General features: G+C 50.3%; 1 protein-coding gene and 1 long non-coding RNA gene across 8 annotated transcripts in view; one reads left to right on the forward strand and one right to left on the reverse strand.

The window, feature by feature from the left end:
* Nmur1 (neuromedin U receptor 1) overlaps window positions 1-15,464 on the forward strand; it is a 39,743-nt gene extending 24,279 nt beyond the window's left edge. The window contains exons 1-5 of one of the 6 annotated variants that reach the window (XM_040753134.1): window positions 7,671-7,821; window positions 8,219-8,501; window positions 8,648-10,702; window positions 14,888-14,982; window positions 15,202-15,464. In XM_040753134.1, coding sequence (XP_040609068.1) covers window positions 9,748-10,702; window positions 14,888-14,982; window positions 15,202-15,243 — 1,092 coding nt within the window. In that variant the 5' untranslated portion in view covers window positions 7,671-7,821; window positions 8,219-8,501; window positions 8,648-9,747 and the 3' untranslated portion in view covers window positions 15,244-15,464. The other 5 variants (XM_040753133.1, XM_040753128.1, XM_040753130.1 and 2 more) reach the window with 5 other exon arrangements.
* LOC121142765 lies at window positions 257-4,257 on the reverse strand. Of its 2 annotated transcripts, XR_005879850.1 has the most exons (3): window positions 4,101-4,257; window positions 1,149-1,222; window positions 257-423 (listed from the first exon to the last, which is right to left on the reverse strand). It is a non-coding gene; the product is annotated as an uncharacterized LOC121142765 (long non-coding RNA). The 2 variants fall into 2 exon arrangements; XR_005879849.1 differs by lacking the exon at window positions 4,101-4,257 and having other exon boundaries at window positions 1,149-1,331.
* Window positions 15,465-19,140: the final 3,676 nt, after the last annotated feature.

Genomic DNA, 19,140 nt, shown 5'->3' on the forward strand with positions numbered 1-19,140 from the left:
TGATAAATGGGGAGGTTGCTCTGTAGCACTGACCTGATGGTATCTTGCATTTTGAGCCTCCTCCCCGCACCCACAGCAGCTGGGGCAGAACAACACGGAAGGAAGGAAGGGAAGGGGCAGGGGCTGGAGGGATGGCCCAGTGGTTAAGAGCCGAGGACCCAGGGTCAGTTCCCAGTTGCCTACAACTCCAGCTCCAAGGGATCCAATGCTATCTTCAGGCTTCCTCTGGTATCTGCATATTCCCACACACACACACTTAAAAAGAAGTATTTTTATTAGAAAATTCCAGAGTGACAGAAGATGAGGGGTAGATCAAAGGCTCGCTTCAGATAGGCTCAATGGCGGAACTGGAGAGGGTCTGCGGTTAGGTTGTTCTACAGTGCGGTCCTGATACTGACGGCTGTGTCCGCTCCAGGAAGTACCCTGTTTACAGACAACATACACTCAAGTACTCAGTAGCCTGGGCTTCAGGCTCACCCTCAGATGGTTGGGGACAAAAGGCTATTTACATTTGCACTGGCAAAGTGTTCCTGTGATGTGTTTTTCATTAAAGGGGCCATGTGTTCCCAGGTGTCTGGGGATGAAGTGCCCTCCTCGCAGCTGAGCAAAGATGGCCGCCCCTGCTTCATGAGTGAGAGGAATGAGGCCCGGGAGGAATCTGTGGCTCACACAGGCCAAGGGGGCAGAGAGGGCACTCAGAGTGTTTTAATGCTACAATGTGTTCTGCTTTCGATCCTTTCAGGTCATTCAGTTAGGACCGTGGCGGGGACGGAATAGGAGCCAGTTCTCAACCTGGGCTAATGCTGCCTGTCCCGTGGCCAAATGCCAGCCTTAGGGTGATCATCATGGAGCAAGGCAGACAGGAGGGAAACAGTGAGGATAGGAACTGTTGTGAGGCCTCTTGCTCCTCACCCTGGGCCTAGGGACCTTAAGTCACAGTAGGCATGACCTCGTGGAGGTTGTAGCAAGGTATGTGATCTGTGTGCCTTAGTTATCAGGCTTGAACTTGTCTAGTGATGGGATCCAGAAAGGCCTTGGCCTGGGACAGGTGAGCAGCAGTGAACAGGAAACAGGCCTGGTATGGTAGATATCCCCACAGAAACACAGTTCCCTGGCTGGAGAGGGACTCAGCTGGTAAGAGCACTTACCAAGGACCTGAGTTCGGTTCCCAGGCTTGGAGCTGGTGGTTCACAGTTGTTTATAACTCTAGCTCCAGGGGCTCCTGAAGGAGGAAATGAAAGCGATAAACTGATGTTACAAAGGATTTACTAGCCGGGCGTTGGTGGCACACGCCTTTAATCCCAGCACTTGGGAGGCAGAGGTAGGCGGATCTCTGTGAGTTCGAGGCTAGCCTGGTCTACAAGAGCTAGTTCCAGGACAGCCTCCAAAGCCACAGAGAAACCCTGTCTCGAAAAAACAAACAAACAAACAAAAAAAGAACAACAACAAAAAAAAACCAAAGGATTTACTAGTAAGCTTGCATAGAAAATTTTAAGTTACGAAAAGTAAAACTGAGCTAAAGGAGCGTGCCTCTGCCAGGCAGGCAGCTTAGACAAGATCAGTGTGACTGCCTCTAACGGGGAAGAGCATAATTCTGCCAGGTGGGCAGGATGACCCTGGTGACAGCTGCCCGGGGGGGGGGGGGCGACACCCCGGTCTCTCTTGGGATGACTGTGACAATGTTTTACATTATAAATCTCCCCATTTGTCCAATCAGCCAAACTTTGGAATTTCTGTCCCTGTAAAAGATGTTTACTTGCACAAAGTGTAAGGGGACGGTGAAGCAGTGTGCACAGGGGCTTCTGTCTAAGGCTGGTTCCTTTTTGTGCATCACCCAGAAGTTTCCCTTTATTAATCTCTAAGTGCTTGGAGTGATTTCTCACTGGGAAGGCATGTTTTAAAAAAAATCCAGAACCCTTTTCAGGCCCCAGTGGGTACCAGGACATACTTGACAAGCACTCACATAGACATAGACACATAATTAAAAACAAACAAATCTTCAAAATAAGCAAAGAAACCTCAAAGGGAATGAGGGATAGTTTATTCTGGAGCCAGATAGGAGTGAGCATGGCCCATGAACACAAATTCAGGTCACCCCCAGTCTATGTCCCAAATGTGGTAACAGCTTCACAAAGTTTTTATAGACTAGAACAAAGAATCATAAATCAAGACATTTTCCACATACAGTGTTTGAAACATTAAGCGACTGAGTCACAGAAAGGTCAGGGAATCTCAGCCAGGCCTCTCAGGCTGTCTGATGGCACTCTTGGCCTTTTTGTTGGACTGTCTACTTATTCCGAAGGATTCACCTAATGGTCACAAAAAACGATAGGTCACACACAGGGGAAGGCCGTAAGTGGCCATTAAGAGGCAGCCTGAGATAATTAGGCTCCAGACTTGCTGCATTCCATCCTCTCAGCGCCAATGTTCTCGTGGGTTACTCTGCCGTGTAGAAGGCCCAGGAGAAGGTGGAGTGGTTTTTTTTGTTTGTTGTTGTTATTTTTCCCCTAAGGAACTTTGGTTCCTGTAGTGGGAGCCCATGATCCTCTTAGTGCTGGGGAGGCAGAGAGAGGAGGGCCATGGGTTCTAGGCCAGTGAACTACACCTGAGGCTGTTCCCAAATACATAACCATGTCTGCATATGTATTGCAGGAGGAACAAATATCGACTCTTGACGTGTGTGTGTGTGTGTGTGTGTGTGTGTGTGTGTGTGTACACTTGGGAGTGCACATGCCACGGCACATGTATGAAGCTTGTTGTGATACTGAAGCAAGAGCAGCAGTGGTTGAAAGCTGACACGCAGTTCACACTGCCCTTCAGGGTTAGGTTTATTAGAATGAAAAGGTTTCACGGATATGACTCAGCCTCGAAGGGGGAGGAAGATCATTAGACGGAAACAGTACAATATTTGGAGACTCTAAACATAGTAGGGCCTTGAAGGGAAGGTGAGGCTTTGCTTTAAAGCCTAGAGAGAGAGAGTTGGGCATGGCGGCACATGCCTTTAGTCCCAGCATTTGGGAGGCAGAGGCAGGTGAATCTTTGTGAGTTCCAGGCCAGTCTGGTCTACAGAGTGAGTACCAGGCTAGCCAGGGCTACATAGAGAAACCCTGTCTGAAAAAACTAAAAATAATACAAAACAACAATTAAAAAACCTGGACAGGCACATCATTAAAAGTGGCATTAGTGAGCCGTGCATTGGTGGCACATGCCTTTAATCCCAGCACTCAGGAGGCAGGGGTAGGCGGATCTCTGTGAGTTCTAGGCTAGCCTGGTCTACAAAGCAAGTTCCAGGACAGCCTCCACAACAATACAGAGAAACTCTGTCTTGAACCCCCCCCCAAAAAAGTGGCAATAGTTGGAGAGATGGTACTGCCTATGCTTCCAGAGGACCCATACGACAGCTCACAATTGTCTAACTCCAGTTCCAGGGGATCCAACTCCCTCTTCTGAACCCCTCAGGCACCACAACTCAGGTTGTGAGGTTTGTACTGCAAGCACTTTTTCCAACCGAACTGTCTCACTGGCCCTTGACATTCTCTCTCTCTCTCTCTCTCTCTCTCTCTCTCTCTCTCTCTCTCTCTCTCTCTCTCTCTCTCTCTCTCTCTCTCTGTCCCTCTCTCTCTTTTAAGACAGGGTTTCCTGTGCAACTTTAGAGACTGTCCTGGAACTCGCTCTGTAAACCAGGCTGGCCTCCAACTCACAGAGATCCGCCTGCCTCTGCCTCCTGAGTGCTGGGATTAAAGGCGTGTGCCACCAACGCCTGTCCTGACATTATTTTTAACTGAAAAAATGAAAACAAATAAACACACACTAAAAACCAGCCTTGAGCCGGGCGTTGGTGGCGCACGCCTTTAATCCCAGCACTCGGGAGGCAAGGCAGGCAGATCTCTGTGAGTTCGAGGCCAGCCTCCAAAACAGTACAGAGAAACCCTGTCTCGAAAAACCAAAAAAAAAAAAAAAAAAACAGCCTTGTCTCCTAGCAGAGAGGAGCCCTATTCAAGGACTCAGATCATGACCCCCTGAGAGAAGCAGCGGTTGCAAAACTAAGCCAGGCATGGCCCTCGGAATGCACATTGACAGTGCATTCTCCACCCACCCACCCTTCGAGCGGCCTTAAGTCTAAGAGGGGACGGGACAGCACATGGCCTGGCCACATGCCAGTCCTCGAAGATCTGCTCTCTCACTGCGAAGCCTCGCTGGAGAGTCCTCCTGCTCAGACAATGGATGGCATCTGGAACAGGCAGAAGCTGGAGTCCTCCTGGCGTCTTGGGCCCTGTGAGGTGGGGATTCTTTCTCATTACCAGGCTGGGGGGGAGGAGTATGAGAATTCTTCTGAACAAGGGCCTGTTAAAGTGGCCCATGGGTCCCTGTGTTTACGGCGCCTCCAAATAAACACACTTGAGCACTTCCTGTGAAGGCACAGCTGAGAGATTCGGGAGCAGCCTTTGGCCTGTGTGTACATGGTGACTGGGCTCCTATCCTCCCACCTCCGTGTCCTTCATAGTCCCTTCCCACGTCACTCTTCTCTGGGAACGAAGAGGGAAACCTCTGGGCTCTTGGGAGGGAGCCAGAGACAGGTGGATCTCTGTAAGTTTCAGGCCAGCCTGGTCTACAGAGTGAGTTCCAGGACAGGCTCCAAAGCTGCAGAGAAACCCTGTCTCGAAAAAACAAAAACAAACAAAAACAAAAACCTCACTTCCTGCCAGTCGTGGTGGCGCATGCCTTTAATTTCAGCACTAGGGAGGCAGAGGCAGATCTCTGTGACTGAATTCCGCATGAAACCCTGAACTCCTGTCTTATACACCTCTCTAGTGCTGGGATTAAAGGCACGAACCTTGTTTCTCTTTCAGACTGATTCACTCTTGTGTTCCCCTGGATAACCTTGAAGTCACAGAGACCCATCTGCCTCTGTCTCCTGAACCCTGGGATTAAAGATGTGTGCCACCACTGCCCAACTTCTATGACTGTATTGCATTCTGATCGTTCAGGCAAGCTTTATTAGATCATAAATAATTTATCACCACACCCCAGCCCCATGTACCACACCTGACAAGAGTATGGAGACAGATGTGATTTTTATGTTGGCATAATATAAAAACTTAAAAGAGTAACTGAAACCCTAAGGCAGACACCTCGAACCCCCATGGACAAACAAGATCCTCAGGCCTGGTCAGGGGCTGAGGCAGGGGACTGGGGCCTGGAATTTTATCCCAAAGTCTCACCTGTATCGTAACTGTGAACGCTTATGTACGGCAAGATCCCAAAAGGGGCTTCCAGAATGTACATGCAAGAGGTCTGCCTGGGAAGACAAGGTGGAGTCCTATTGCCCTGGGTGAGCAGACGCCAGGAGAGCATTGTGGGTAGCCAGTCAGAGCTTGCCACACGCCCATGCAGTCCCAGCAATGCAAAGATCCTGGTATTTTCTTCTTGCCCTAGTGTGAGGTCCCAAAGGCCCTCCCACTTCAAGTGGGGTTGGGCCTAGTGTACATACTGAGCCCCAAGAGAGGGAAGAGGCTCACTTGCTGTCCCTCCAACTCTGGCGGATACAGTTTTTGTTTTTGTGGTGGATTGGCCAAGGCCAAGAAGTCCCAGTGTCTCCATCTTCAGCAGGGGCAGAGGTCTCCCTGGAGGTTTCCTCAGCTGGAGGTCTCCTCAACTGGCAGCCCCTACCATGTAGTTGTAGAGTCCTCCATTTTTGGGCTTTTCTTTCTGCCCCCATCTGGGACTCTGCCCTTCTAGATCCTACTCAATGCAGCTCCCAAGAAGCCCAGAGTCCCCAACAGCTTCTGGACTCTTCTGGGAGTTTTGAACGGTCCACTGTTTCTCAAGTGTTCAACCTTAAAAGTGGCTTTAAAAAACTTTTAAGGTTTAAGGGCTGGAAACATGGCTCAGCGGTTAAGAGCACTGACTGTTCTACCAGAAGACCCGGGTTCAGTTCCCAGCACCCATGGCTCACAGCTGTCTGTAACTCTAGTTCCTAGGGACCCAACACCCTCACATGTGTGCAGGCAAAACACCATGCATATAAATAACTTTAAGATTTAATTAATTTCAATGTCTATGAGTGTTTACCTTCATGTATGTGTGTGTACCACACATGTGCCTGGTGCATGAGGAGGGCAGAAGAGGATGTCTGATACCCAGGAAATGGAATTACAGGTTGTTGTAAGCCACTGTGTGGGTGCTGGGAACTGGGTTCCGGTCCTCTGCAAGACCAACAAGTCCTCTTAGCCACAGAACCATCTCCTCAGCTTCCCCTGCAAGTTCTCCAGCCCGTGGTCCTGCTTATCTCTCACTATGTTCCTGAGAGACATGCTGGTTTTGCTGTCTTATTAACTAAGAAGTTGGGCCTGGGTGGGAAGGGATTTAACTAAGGCCACATAGCCAGAGTGGTGTGGGATGAGGACTCCCTCCAGGTCTCCTGAAGATCAAGGCCTGTAATCACCATGACGCAGCCCTCCTTTGCCATCCCTCTTGGGGGAAGTGGCTGGATTTTTGGGAGTGCAGCCAGACCTGGAGGCTCAAGAACTACGGATATCTATGGGCCAGGCATGCATCTTTCTGAGGGGTCCCCAACCCTGAGTTGGCTAAGGCCCTCTTGCTCTCTCTTCACCATAGCCTGGTCCAGACCTGACTGGGTGGATCCAGGCAGGGAGGTGCCATGGCTTAGGGACTATCCTGTCACTGCAGCTCCCTGCCCTGCATTTGCTCCACAACACCAGAAAACCAAAGCTTCTGAACTGTCCCAATAAACTGCTGGGCCGTCATTCCCTCCTGTCCCATGCCTCAGTTTCCCCAAGCTCACTGTCTTTGTTTTATCTTCATAAGCATAAGCAGTTAGGGGCCGGCAGGGCAGGAGTATCAGCTTACTGATCAGCCTGAGGAGGTGGGTTCTACTTTGAACCTGAGCCGAGGCAGCTGGCCCTGTAGGTCTCAGGAGGGAATGGAGGGGTATGAACTATGCACTCACTTTAGCTCCAGGGGTCCTGCACATCCTGCCCATGCATCAGGACTTGGCATAAGTGCTGTCCTATAGATCTGGGTTTGGTGTAGCTGGATACCAACCATCCACAAGCTCAGGAAATGGATACACACGGTCACAAAATCCGGAGAGGCTGTCTCTGGACAGAGCAAGTGCCACTGGTTCTGATGGACCATTCTCAAGCTCAGACCCAGGCCAGGGAACTCTGGACAGAGCATGAATGTGGCTGCAGTCATGGAAACAACTGGCCCTCCTTTTCAGGGTTGCCCTATAGCGTGGTGGCTGCAGATATGAGGAAATGGCACAGCCAGCAAAAGGAATCTGGAGTGGTACGAGCTCTCTGTCTTCTGTAAGGCAGGACCATGACACTCCCCGTCCATCCTGGGTTCTGAGCATTTTCAAAAGGCACACAGGGGGCTAGCACGAGCGCGCGCGTATGTGTGTGTGTACCTATGCTTGTGTGCGTGCTACATGTGTGTTTGTGTTCTAGCGATGGGAGCAGAGTCAGACAGACTCCTCACACCCTGTGAGGCCTTGGGGACCTGTTTCTGAGTTGTGCTGAGCCTTGTCACTCATCTGTCTCAGTAGCAACCTTTCTCTTGCAGTCCTTAGTCCTGGTTGGTCCATCTGCAGCCTGGCAGGTGACTTTCAGAATTCTTTCTCCTAGGACTCTGAGGAACAAGTGCCCTGAGTTTCCCACAACCTCTCTCTATGCCAGGACTGTTTACAAATGGAGTTCTTAAGAAGCCAGGCATTGAAGGGGCGGAGTAGAGGGAACACTGGCAGGGATGAGGAGGCATTCGGAGGCTGAAGGAACATTGGAGACAGATGTGTGGATGGTGAGTCTGATACCAGACTAGAGTCTTGTGTGTTCTTTCGGATGAAGAAGTGGACTCCAGTGAGGCTCATGAACAGGACCAGTGTATGAGGAGGTGCTGGCACAAGACAGGGAGATTTCCTTGGAGAGACCAGTGCCTGGAGGCTCCTAATGAGACCGTGTGTATTGGGGACTTGAGTGTGAGAGGGCCACAGAAATGAGATTCTTTGGACTACTGACTTTCAGGGACTGAAGGAGTGTGTATGGAGGTGTGTCTGAACGTCGTGGGGGGGCAGAAAGAATTGATGGACATGAAACAAAGTTACGTCAAAGCCAGCATATTGCAGGTTGGTGGGGACAGCATGTCAGACCCAGGTCCCAAGGTCTTCCTCTCTCAGACTCATTTTTCTCACCTGCAGAATGGGAAAAGAAGACGGGAATGCTCCGGGAAAAGAAGACGCTCTTGGCTTCCGATGAGTAGAACAGCTATTATGGTTTGGATGCAAGTAGAGTCTGGGAGAGGGTTCATAAGTTTTCGGAGCTTCGGGATCAGCATTGTCCCCTAGTGGCGATCTTGCGAACAACAAGCAGAGCCACCGGGCTGGCCCGGAGCGTGGCCGCTGTCAAGTCGCCTGCAGCTCAGCATCTGTCTGTCTGTGTTGGAGCCAGGACGCAGCTAGGACCTCTGGGGCAGAAGGCATGGTAGGTGAGCGGGATGCAGGCCAGAACGCTGTGGTCCGACAGGTGCAACTCTCAGAGTGAGACGCGAGGGAGCACTGTGGGGCACTTGGGGGTCGTGGGGGAGACCTCTCAGCCAACCGGGTTATTTCTGTCATTTTTCTGACCAGGGTCGTCTCGGCGTTGCTGGCTGCCGCTGGTGACCTTTCCTCTAGGCACGAGGCATCTTTATTGAACCTGGGAGGTCACCTGCCCATTCCTAACTCCTCTTTTGGTCAGAGTTTAAAGTAGCCAGAACCTCAGGTGAAGAAGGAGCCAAGAATGTCAGATATTTTGACTGGGAACAATTCAGATGACAGAAAACAGAACCAATTTGGGGCCAAAGTACAGTTTTTAGCCTTTTAACTCCTTCACTTGACCCCTACGGTGGCTTTCTCTCCACACCAAGATCACCACAGCTTTCTGTATGTCAGGTCTGCCCAATGCTTCTTGTGGCCTAAACAGCTGGATCTTCCCCCAGCAGTTGGGAGGTCAGGTCCGCCCCGGGATTTGCTTCAGAGCCCTGGTTGTTCAAGCAATGCCGTAGTTGTGCCCACTCTTTCCAGAGCCACACCGAGTGGCTCTCCTGAAATCCTTGAAAGGTAGATACCCAAAGGAGATGACCAAGCCTGTTCTTGGGAGAACTTTATTCAAAAGTTTCAGAAGATCATGACTTCCCAAGTAAAAGGTCAACCATCATTTAAAAATGATTGTCTGTGTGTGTGTGTTTGTGTGTGTGTGTGTGTGTGTGAGAGAGAGAGAGAGAGAGAGAGAGAGAGAGACAGAGAGAGAGAGACAGAGAGAGAGAGAGAGAGGTTAGTGGAAAACTTGCTGGAGTTGGTTCTTTATTTCTCCTGTGTTCTCTGGGATGAACTCTGGTCATCGGCGTGGGGGCAAGCTCATTTACCTGCTAAGCCATTTCACTACCCCAATTTTATTATCTACTTATTTAATTTTTTTATTTTGTTTTCCTTTTTGAGACAGGGTTTCTCTGTGTAGGTCTGGCTGTCGTGGGACTCACTCTGTAGACCAGGCTGGCCTCAGATTTACAGAGATCCGTTTGCTTCTGCCTCCCGAGTGCTGGGATCAAAGGCGTGCGCCACCACTGCCCGGGGTACTTTATCATTTTCGAGGCTCACACTTTTAGTGCAGTTGTAATGCACTTTAGAGTAGGCAGCAGGTGTTTCTCTTTCTCAGAGACTTGTGAATATCAGCCTGTGCTCTCGGTGTGATGACTCAGGACAGAGCTGGGATTACTTCAATGACCTATGGGCACCTCTCTATTCTACAGACTCCTCCCTGCTTCAATTGTTCCATCTTCCCTGGAGAGCTACCCCCAAATAGTTCAAGGAGCCCCATGTTCTGCAACGGCAGTGAGGTCAGGGGAAACTTTGACCCTGAGGACTTGAATCTGACTGATGAGGCCCTGCGGCTGAAGTACTTGGGGCCACAGCAGACAGAGCTGTTTGTCCCTATCTGTGCCACGTACCTGCTGATCTTTGTGGTGGGCACTGTGGGCAACGGGCTGACCTGCACCGTCATCCTGCACCACAAGGCCATGAACACGCCCACCAACTTCTACCTTCTCAGCCTCGCTGTGTCCGATTTGCTGGTGCTCCTGGTGGGCCTGCCCCTGGAGCTTTATGAGATGCGACACAATTACCCGTTCCAGCTGGGTGCAAGTGGCTGCTACTTCCGAACACTGCTCTTTGAGACCGTCTGCCTAGCTTCAGTGCTCAATGTTACAGCCCTGAGTGTGGAGCGCTATGTGGCCGTGGTGCACCCACTCCAAGCCAAGTCCCTGATGACGCGGGCCCACGTGCGCCGCATGTTGGGGGCCATCTGGGTCCTCGCTGTGCTTTTCTCTCTGCCCAACACCAGCCTACACGGCCTCCAGCAGCTGTATGTGCCCTGTCGGGGACTGGTGCCTGACTCAGCTGTGTGTACGCTGGTGCGTCCCCGAGTCTTCTACAACGTGGTGGTACAGACCACTACCCTGCTCTTCTTCTGCCTGCCCATGGCCACCATCAGTGTGCTGTACCTGCTCATTGGGCTGCGGCTGCGGAGGGAGAGGCTGCTGCTTCAAGAGGAGGTCGGGGGCAGGAACACTGCAGCGACCCGGAAGACCTGCAGCAGAAGACTTCAGCTCCAAGACAGGGGACGGAGACAGGTGACCAAGATGCTATGTAAGTGTCGTTGTTAACGAAGGAGCTGAGCCTCCTTGGGTCTGGGGAAGGAGTTGAGCTTCTGGCTTTTTGAAAGTTTGTCTTGGGTCCACTGTGCTTTTTCCCAGACTCCGCCCCCAGACAGGGTTTCCCTGTATAGCCCCTGGCTGTCCTGGGACTTGCTTTGCGACCAGTTTGGCCTGGAACTCCGAGACTCTCCTGCCTCTGGCTCCCGAGTGCTGGGATTAAAGGCGTGTGCCACCGTTGCTGGGCGATCCTGTTCACTTTTGTTTTTCTGTACACTTCAAGGATGGGAGGACAGTGAGTCAGAGGCGCAAACACTAAGCGTGATGCCGATCAGGACAGGCCTGTCTTCTCTGTCCTTGCAGTTGCGCTGGTTGTGGTGTTTGGCATCTGCTGGGCTCCATTCCATGCTGACCGCCTCATGTGGAGCTTGGTGTCCCACTGGACCGAGGGCCTGGTCCTGGCCTTCCAATTTGTGCACGTTGTATCTGGTGTCTTCTTCTACCTCGGCTCGGCCGCCAACCCGGTGCTCTACAGTCTCATGTCCAGTCGCTTCCGCGAGACCTTCCGGCAAGCCCTGGGCCTGGGAACCCAATGCCGTCGCCGTCACCAAAGCTATCATGGCTCCCATAACCTCAGCAGATTGACCACAGGCAGCACCCTGTGTGACTTGGGCTCCCGGAACAGCAGGGCTGGACCCCTGGCTGAGAATAGGGATCCAGGATTTCAGCAAGAAACAAACCCGTCCTGAGTAAAATCTGAAAGGAGGCTCACCCCCTGGACCAGAAGGCCCCAGGCAGTCTGGGGAGCTACTGGGATCAGTACCCTGGTGACTTTCACCCTGCCCACGTGTTTGAGTGTTGAGGGAAACAGCAAGAAAAAGAGGATTGAACCCCGATTGTCAAAGACTGGCATTGAAGGCCTGGAAAGCTGACTCAGCAGTTAATGCTTGCTGCTTCCAGAGGACCAGAGTTCAGGTCCCAGCACCCGCATGTCAGCTCACAACTGCCTGTAACTGCAGTTCTAGCTCATCTGACACTCTCTCATGACTTCTGAAGGCACCCACGTGTTCATAACACACACTCATTAGAAAACAAGGCACCCACGTGTTCATAACACATACTCATTAAAAAAAAAACTTTAAAAGAAGACCCACACTGAGCCAGGCACATGCTGTACACACCTCCAGACCCCAGACCCCCAGCTAAATTCCCCCACCCCCAGAGCCATTACAGTCACCTAGGCCTCGGCAATTATCCCTTTTTCGTCTCAACTGCGTATATGTTTCCACGGGGGCCTAGTGTCATTCTGGTGACTTCTGAAGTTCCATAGGTTCTGACCTGTAGAACTGGCTTCCTGGCTTCTTAGTCTACACTGAAATCTGAGCCTGCTAGAGCTGGCAGGTGACAGAGGTTCCCAGGGACCCCAGGGACCTGGATCTAGCCTCAACCTTTGTCACCAGCTTGTTCCCTTGTGGCATCTAGCAAATCACCCCTCCTTTCTAGGTTTTGGTTCCTTGTTTGCAAAATGATGGGGCCCTGACATGCCAGAATCACCCTTCGGTGCTACCTGCGTTTTCATCTGTGTGCACAAAAACCAACCAATAGATGGCTTCACATTATCTGTATCACTCCCAAACCCTGCTTTCCTCTGACATCCGCAGGCCCCTGCTCCAAGCTGCCTAGGGCAGATCCTTTGCTTGTCTTGGCGTGGAGAGGGCCAACCTGTGAACAGTGCAGTCCCCCTGCCTATTGCCTTTCTCACCTGCTGACAGGCTGACCTGGCAGCCCCAGATGAACCAGATGCTGTCAGCCAGGGGATCTCTGGAGGAAGAAACATGGGCTAACCAAGGACCAGAAGCAGCCATGCAGAGACAGTGTGTGGGTTAGTCTTTATCTACTTGGCACAAACTAATGTCACCTGGGGAGAGGGACTATCAGTTGAGGAAGTACATCCATCAGACTGGCCCGTGGATATGTCTGCGGGACATTTTCATGACTAGTGACTGATGTGGCAGGGCCCAGACCACTGCGGGTAGTGCCACTCCCGGGCAGGTGGTCCTAGGTTGTCTAAAAAGAAGCTGAGCAAGCTTTCGGGGAGCAAGCCAGTAAGCCCAGTTCCCCATGGCCTCTGCTCCAGTTCCTGCGTTGGTTCCCCGTGATGGTGGACAGTACGCCGAAATAAACCCTTTCCTCCCCAAGTTGGCTCTGGTTAGTGTTTTATCACAGCAACGAAATGCAAATGAAGACATGCAGCTCTGCTAAACGGGCTAGGTGGTCAGAGACAATACTTGAAATCTCATGCCATTCTGAAACCAGGGACAGCCTGGTGCTCAGGAGGGACCCCGTTAATAGATGAAATGTGTTCCCCTACAAGTTGCTGGGTCCTGTCCTTCTAGACCTGGTATCCACAGCTAGGGGATGGACAGCACAGTGACCCTGTAGACAACCTGCCGACTGGTGCCCTAGGGTCCCAGCCTGTCCAGCGAAGAGATTGTATAGGGTTGTTCCAGGAGTCTGTCTTACATCACTGTGACACACACTGACAGAGACACCTGAGAGGTGGGAGGAAGTTGGGCATGGTGACTCATAGCTATAATCTCAGTACTTTGGAAGTGATGATAGGAAGATCTCGAGTTTGAAGCTAGCCTGGGCTATACAATGAGAGTACCCACCAAAAAAAAAAAAAGATTTCTTTTGGCTGGGGGTTCAGTCTATGGTCAGCTGACTCCATTATTTCTACCTGTGGTGAGAGAGAAGGGCATGCATGGTGAGGCTAAGTTTCTTATCTCATGGTAGCCAGGAAGCAGTAAAACACTGCAGGAAAAAAAATACATCATTTTGGGTTTTTTTTTCTCCCAGGGCATACCCCCTGTGACCTACTTCCTGTAACTTAGCCTTCCCTCTAGAAGTTTCCGTCACTGTCCAGTAATACCATGAAATTATGAATCCATCATAGAGAACTTATGACCCAATCACTTTCTCAAAACTCCACTTCCCAACATAGCTGCACTGGGAACCAAGCCTTCAACACAAGCTTGGGGGGGGGTTATAATATTCAAATCTTAACGGTTACAGATCTGTTGTTTACTCAATTATACAAATAATAAACACTTGCTGGGCAGTGGTGGGTGGCACACGCCTTTAATCCCAGCACTTGGGAGGTAGAGGCAGGCAAATCTCTGAGTTCAAGGCCAGCCTGGTCTACACAGCAAGTTCCAGGACATCCAGAGCTACACAGAGAAACCCTGTCTCGAAGAACCAAAAAACAAACAAACAAACAAATAATAAACATTCACTATAGAAAATGTGGAAATGCAAATAAGCAAATGTAGAAGAAAAAAGTAGGGGGATACTTGCTTTGTGAGCATGGAATCCAACTCAGTCCTCAGGACCCGTGGAACAATGCCTGGTGTCACAGTCATCTGTGATAGGTGGCATTACTGAGGATGGCATTTGAGGAGAGCTTTTGCAAACACACATGCACAGGCACAGAGACTCACACACACTCACACACACACACACACACACACATACTTGAGACAGGGTTTCTCTGTGTAGCCTTGGCTGCCTTGTAATTCACTTTGTAGAACAGACTGGCCTTGAACTTGCAGAGATCTGCCTTTCTCTGCCCCTGAGTGCTGGGATTAAAGCTGTATGCCCAGCACATGTATACATTTTTGAGAGCACTTTCACCAGGTTCTGTAGGAAGGAGGAATAGGAACTTGAGTACAGAATTTCTGTTTTTTTTTTTTTAGATGAAAAGCTCTGGAGGTTGACTGAACAATTATTATCTTTAATAATACTTATATTCGTTACTTTTCCCTGTTTCTGTGACCAAACAGCTGTTAGAGGCAATATAAGGAAAGAGGCTCTTGATTTAAGTGGGGGATGGCAGAGTTCACGGTGGATGGTGGGGGTGGCAGGGTTCACGGTGGATGGTGGGGGGGATGGCAGAGTTCACAGTGGATGGTGGTGGGGATGGCAGGGTTCACGGTGGATGGTGGGGGGTGGCAGAGTTTACGGTGGATGGTGAGGATGGCAGAGTTTACGGTGGATGGTGGGGGGTGGCAGAGTTCACGGTGATGGGAGTGTGCAGCCACAGCTCCTTGAACCTGGGCAGACAGGACGCAGAAGGGTGGAAAGGCTGAGGCTCGGTTGACCTTTCTCCTTTTTTATTCAGTCCAGTACTCCCTCCCATGGGGATGGTGCTGCCCATATTCAGAGTGGGTCATCCCTCTCATATACTCCAGAGATGCCCAGAAGAATGTCTCCCAGGTGATTCCAAATCCAGTCAAACTGACAATGAAAATGAACTGTCACAATACTGAACCATCCATTTAAATGGTTAAGATGGTAAACTTCTTGTGTATATTTTACCACAATTTTTTCCGTGTCTTTGCTCTACTGTATATATTTTGTCATATTCCCTTCTAAGAGTGTTTTATCTGGCTGTTCTCAACAACTATAAACAAGTCTGTCCTGCTTTTTCCGTAGAAGATGACGGACTATCCAAAGTCGAGGTTGCAACTCATTTGACCCATGGGCTCCACTGTGTCGGGCCTTGGCCAGCCTGAGAAAGCCCTCTGAGTCTCGTATAAGCTACGGTGTGGAGAAGTTCCCAGATGCTGGCCCAAGAAGGCCCCACTCCCTCCTGTCCTCTGAGTTTGGAAGAACTGACCAAACCCAGGAAAGAAAAGTCACTCTTTCTGTTGGAGCTGTCGCCGCACAGATTCTGGCTAACCAAAGACAGGATGCATAGGGGCCAGGGACAGGTAGCAGGGGCTGGGGTGGGTGTGGAGGGGGTACACTGAAGGCAGTAGGAGAAATAGACCTCAAGGAGGACCATGGAGCTGAGAGAGGAGCTGGATGTTGAAAGGGACTTTCCTCAGTGGGTGATCCTGGATATGTGGTGACAGGGCACACGCAGCCTCAGCTCCCACACAGACTTGGATTGTGGAGGGAGGACCAGGTCAACAACTGGACGGACAGGAGGGATTCTGTGAACCAAGTAGCCTGTGATAAGATGATATTTAGAGCTGAGTGCAAAAGGGCCACCTCTGTCACAAGCACTAGGGAGCCTGTGGGTAGACGTTAAAACTTCCTAGAAAGCCAGGCAGTGGTGGCACACACCTTTAATCCCAGGACTCAGAAGGCAAAGGCAGGAGGATCTCTGTGAGTTCCAGGCCAGCTAGGGCTACACAGAGAAACCCTGTCTCAAAAAACAAATAAAACAACAACAACAACAACAAAACTTGTTCCCAGGGACCAACTCTGGACCCCCAGTGAGTGTGTGTGTGTGTGTGTGTGTGTGTGTGTGTGTGTGTGTGTGTGTGTAGTGCTGGTCCATGTGGAGAAGCACAGGGCAGATAAAAAGATGAGGAATAACTTGCTATGTCTACTGAGGGTATCCACAGGCCATCAGTGGCCATTTCATAGGCCACCGGTGGCCCTGGAAAATGGAACAACAGCTGAGCTCAGTTCTTGAGAATAAGGGCTAGGATGCAGAAGACAGCAGCAGTCCCTACCTAGGACACTCACAGGGGAAGGTAGAGGCATCATCCCTGTATTCCTTCTAGAAGGCTCCTCTGCTACTCCTGTGTATTGTTGGGATAGGGACTTTGAGCCCTGTGGACCCCAGTGCCACTCTTAGGCTAGGAGTCAACTCTTCTGAAAGTATAGGACTTATTTGGTGTGTGTGCTGTCATCATGTCCCTTTCTCATAGAATTTGGTCCATCTGCACGCCACTCCTGCATTACCATAAATGACAACAAAGTCCATGAAGATGACCTCACTGCCTCCAAGCACTTCTGCTCTGCAGATCTCTCCTCTACTTGACCTTCTGGCCTGTGCTCCCCCCCCCTTAATTGTCTTGTAAGTTAGGTAAATGTTTAGTGGGTACCAAATCTAAAATGTAGACAGGCTCTGCAGTTACAGTGCTCACTGTTCGGAGTTCAGACCACGGAAATGCCACGTGTGTGTGGTGGCTAGACTGGAATTCCAGCTTCAGAAGGGGCAGATAAGGGACCCCAGAGTAAGCTGACTAGAAACATTAGTCATATTTTTTAGTTCTGGTAATGGGAGATGTCCTTCTGTATGCTGTGAATATATGTTTCTCTTATTGGTTGATGAATAAAGCTGTTTCCGCCAAGGGACAGGCAGGATTAGCCAGGTGGGAAATCCAAACAGGGATAGAGAAAGGTAGTAGGCTGAGTCAGGGAGACCCCATGTGTCTACCAAGGAAGCAAGAGACCCAGGCATCGCGGGTAAGCCAAGACTATGTGGAGATACACAGATTAATAGAAATGGGTTAATAATTAAGAGAGAGCTAGCCAATAAGAAGCCTAAGCCATCAGCCAAACAGTTTATAATTAATATAAGCCTGTGTTTGTTTATTTGGGACTAAAGGGCTGCAGGACCAGGCAGGACAGAAACTTCCATCTATACACCTTTATTGACCCTGCCTCAATAAAGAAGATGGAAGAGGAATGGAAGCAGAAATGATGGAAGATGGATCCAGGATAACTCCTGATATCAGCCCTGGGCCTCTAGTGCACATACATGCCCCACATTTGTAAACAGATGTATACACACATGCACATTACATACACTAAAAAAAGGGGCAGTCCAGGCCTCCTCACCTAGGTACAGTTTTCCTCACCACACACACACACACACACACACACACACACACACACACACACACACACACACACACGCTCAAACACACACTCCCTAAGTTGAAATGTGAGGCTATGTCTAGGTATGTTCTTGATTTTGAGATGAGACCTCTTGCTGTACCTCAGGCTGGCCTCAAACTCTCACTGAAGCCAAGGATGACGATGAACTCCAGATCTGGTTTCCACCTCTTCAGCACCACCACACCTGGCTTATTTCTGGGGTTTTCATCCAGCTTTAGGTTTCTATCAAAGCTTATCAAGGATGGTGTAATTTTAAAGTAACAAGGCAGTAATGGTAAGACCCGAGGGTACAACCCTAGATGAGTTCCTTGCTGCTAAATTTCCTTATTCTTAAAACTGTTAACAAAGAAGCCTGGTGTAGTGTGCATACTTTAAGCCCAGCACTTGGGAGGCAGGGTCATGATAATCTCTGTGAGTTTGATGCCAGCCTGGTCTACAGAGAGAATTTCAGGACAGCCAGACTACATCTCGAAAACAAACGAAAAACAAAGCCAAAACAAACAAACAAAAAACCCTGTTAACATTTAAGTCTCAAGCTCGTTTTGAGAAAGTTATGATAAAATGTTGAAACACCGCCGGCACAATGTGCAGCATCTACAGGTAGGTAGACAGGTCTCAACTACTACAAACTGTGTTGAGCGGCTTCAGCCTGTAGGGAGGGGCGGGACCGGGATTTAGGCTCCTCCCACCTCACGCTGCTGGTAAGACCCTGCGGAAAAGCATTGATTGTGCCTCTTTGCTGGAAAATGGCGATCACAGTAACTCATTCCTTACAGATAGATCTAGGAGCTTGGAGCGAGCCCGTTCTCTAGCCCCCAAAGATCAGCAGCGTTTATGGCCATTTACTTTTTACCGCTCCATCAGCTCCCAGGTCCCCGAATCTTGCCGGATATGCTCCCCACCAGGAGCCAAAATCACCCGGACCTTCCTGCGGTTGAGTCACCTGACCCGGGTCCAGGTGCGCGACGCTAGCCGGGACTGAAGCCTAGGCCCTGCGCACAGGAGCAGCATGTGCAGGCCGGGCACAGAAGCTCACACTGCCAGCCTGAGGGGTCTGCGTGGACTCTGGTTGGTTCAAGCGAGTCACAGATGCCTGCCATCTTTCAGGCCATCTTCCTCCGGGTGCTGAGTGGCATCATAGAGGAGCTGGCCTGCTGCACTGGGGTGGTGCATCCTTGTTGCGCTGCTGTGTGTGTGTGTGTGTGTGTGTGTGTGTGTGTGTGTGTGTGTGTGTGTGTGTGTGTGTGTGTGTCTGTCGGGGGTCCGATGACTTTACAAGAGGGAAGCCCATTTTGTGTGTGTGTGTGCGTGTGTGTGTGTGTCTGTCTGTCTGTCTGTCTGTCGGGGGTCCGATGACTTTACAAGAGGGAAGCCCACTAGGGACAGAAACGTACAGGCCAACTTAGGCAACACGATTTACGGGTTATGGCTTGAGTGACCAGTGTTCTTTCTGAGTTGCTGTGTGTAATAATGAATGGTTACTCCAGTGTTACTGAGGCTGGAGAGCTGAGGCATTTGGGTGGTGGGTGCTGTTTTTGTGTTGGCATGAGATCTTATTTCATTTGAATAGTTGGTAGTAATGTTAGGTATTTTGGAACGTTATTTTAAAACATGAGAATTCCTAGATGTTTGCTCATTTTAGGTTGAGGAATTTCCATTTCCAGGTTGCTGCAAAAGCAGAAGGTGCTATACTGAACCACACTGAGCACCAGTAAGTGTCATGTTTTTATTCCA

The sequence above is a fragment of the Mesocricetus auratus genome, unplaced genomic scaffold, assembly GCF_017639785.1.
Source record: "Mesocricetus auratus isolate SY011 unplaced genomic scaffold, BCM_Maur_2.0 Super-Scaffold_100010, whole genome shotgun sequence".
NCBI lineage: Eukaryota > Metazoa > Chordata > Mammalia > Rodentia > Cricetidae > Mesocricetus > Mesocricetus auratus.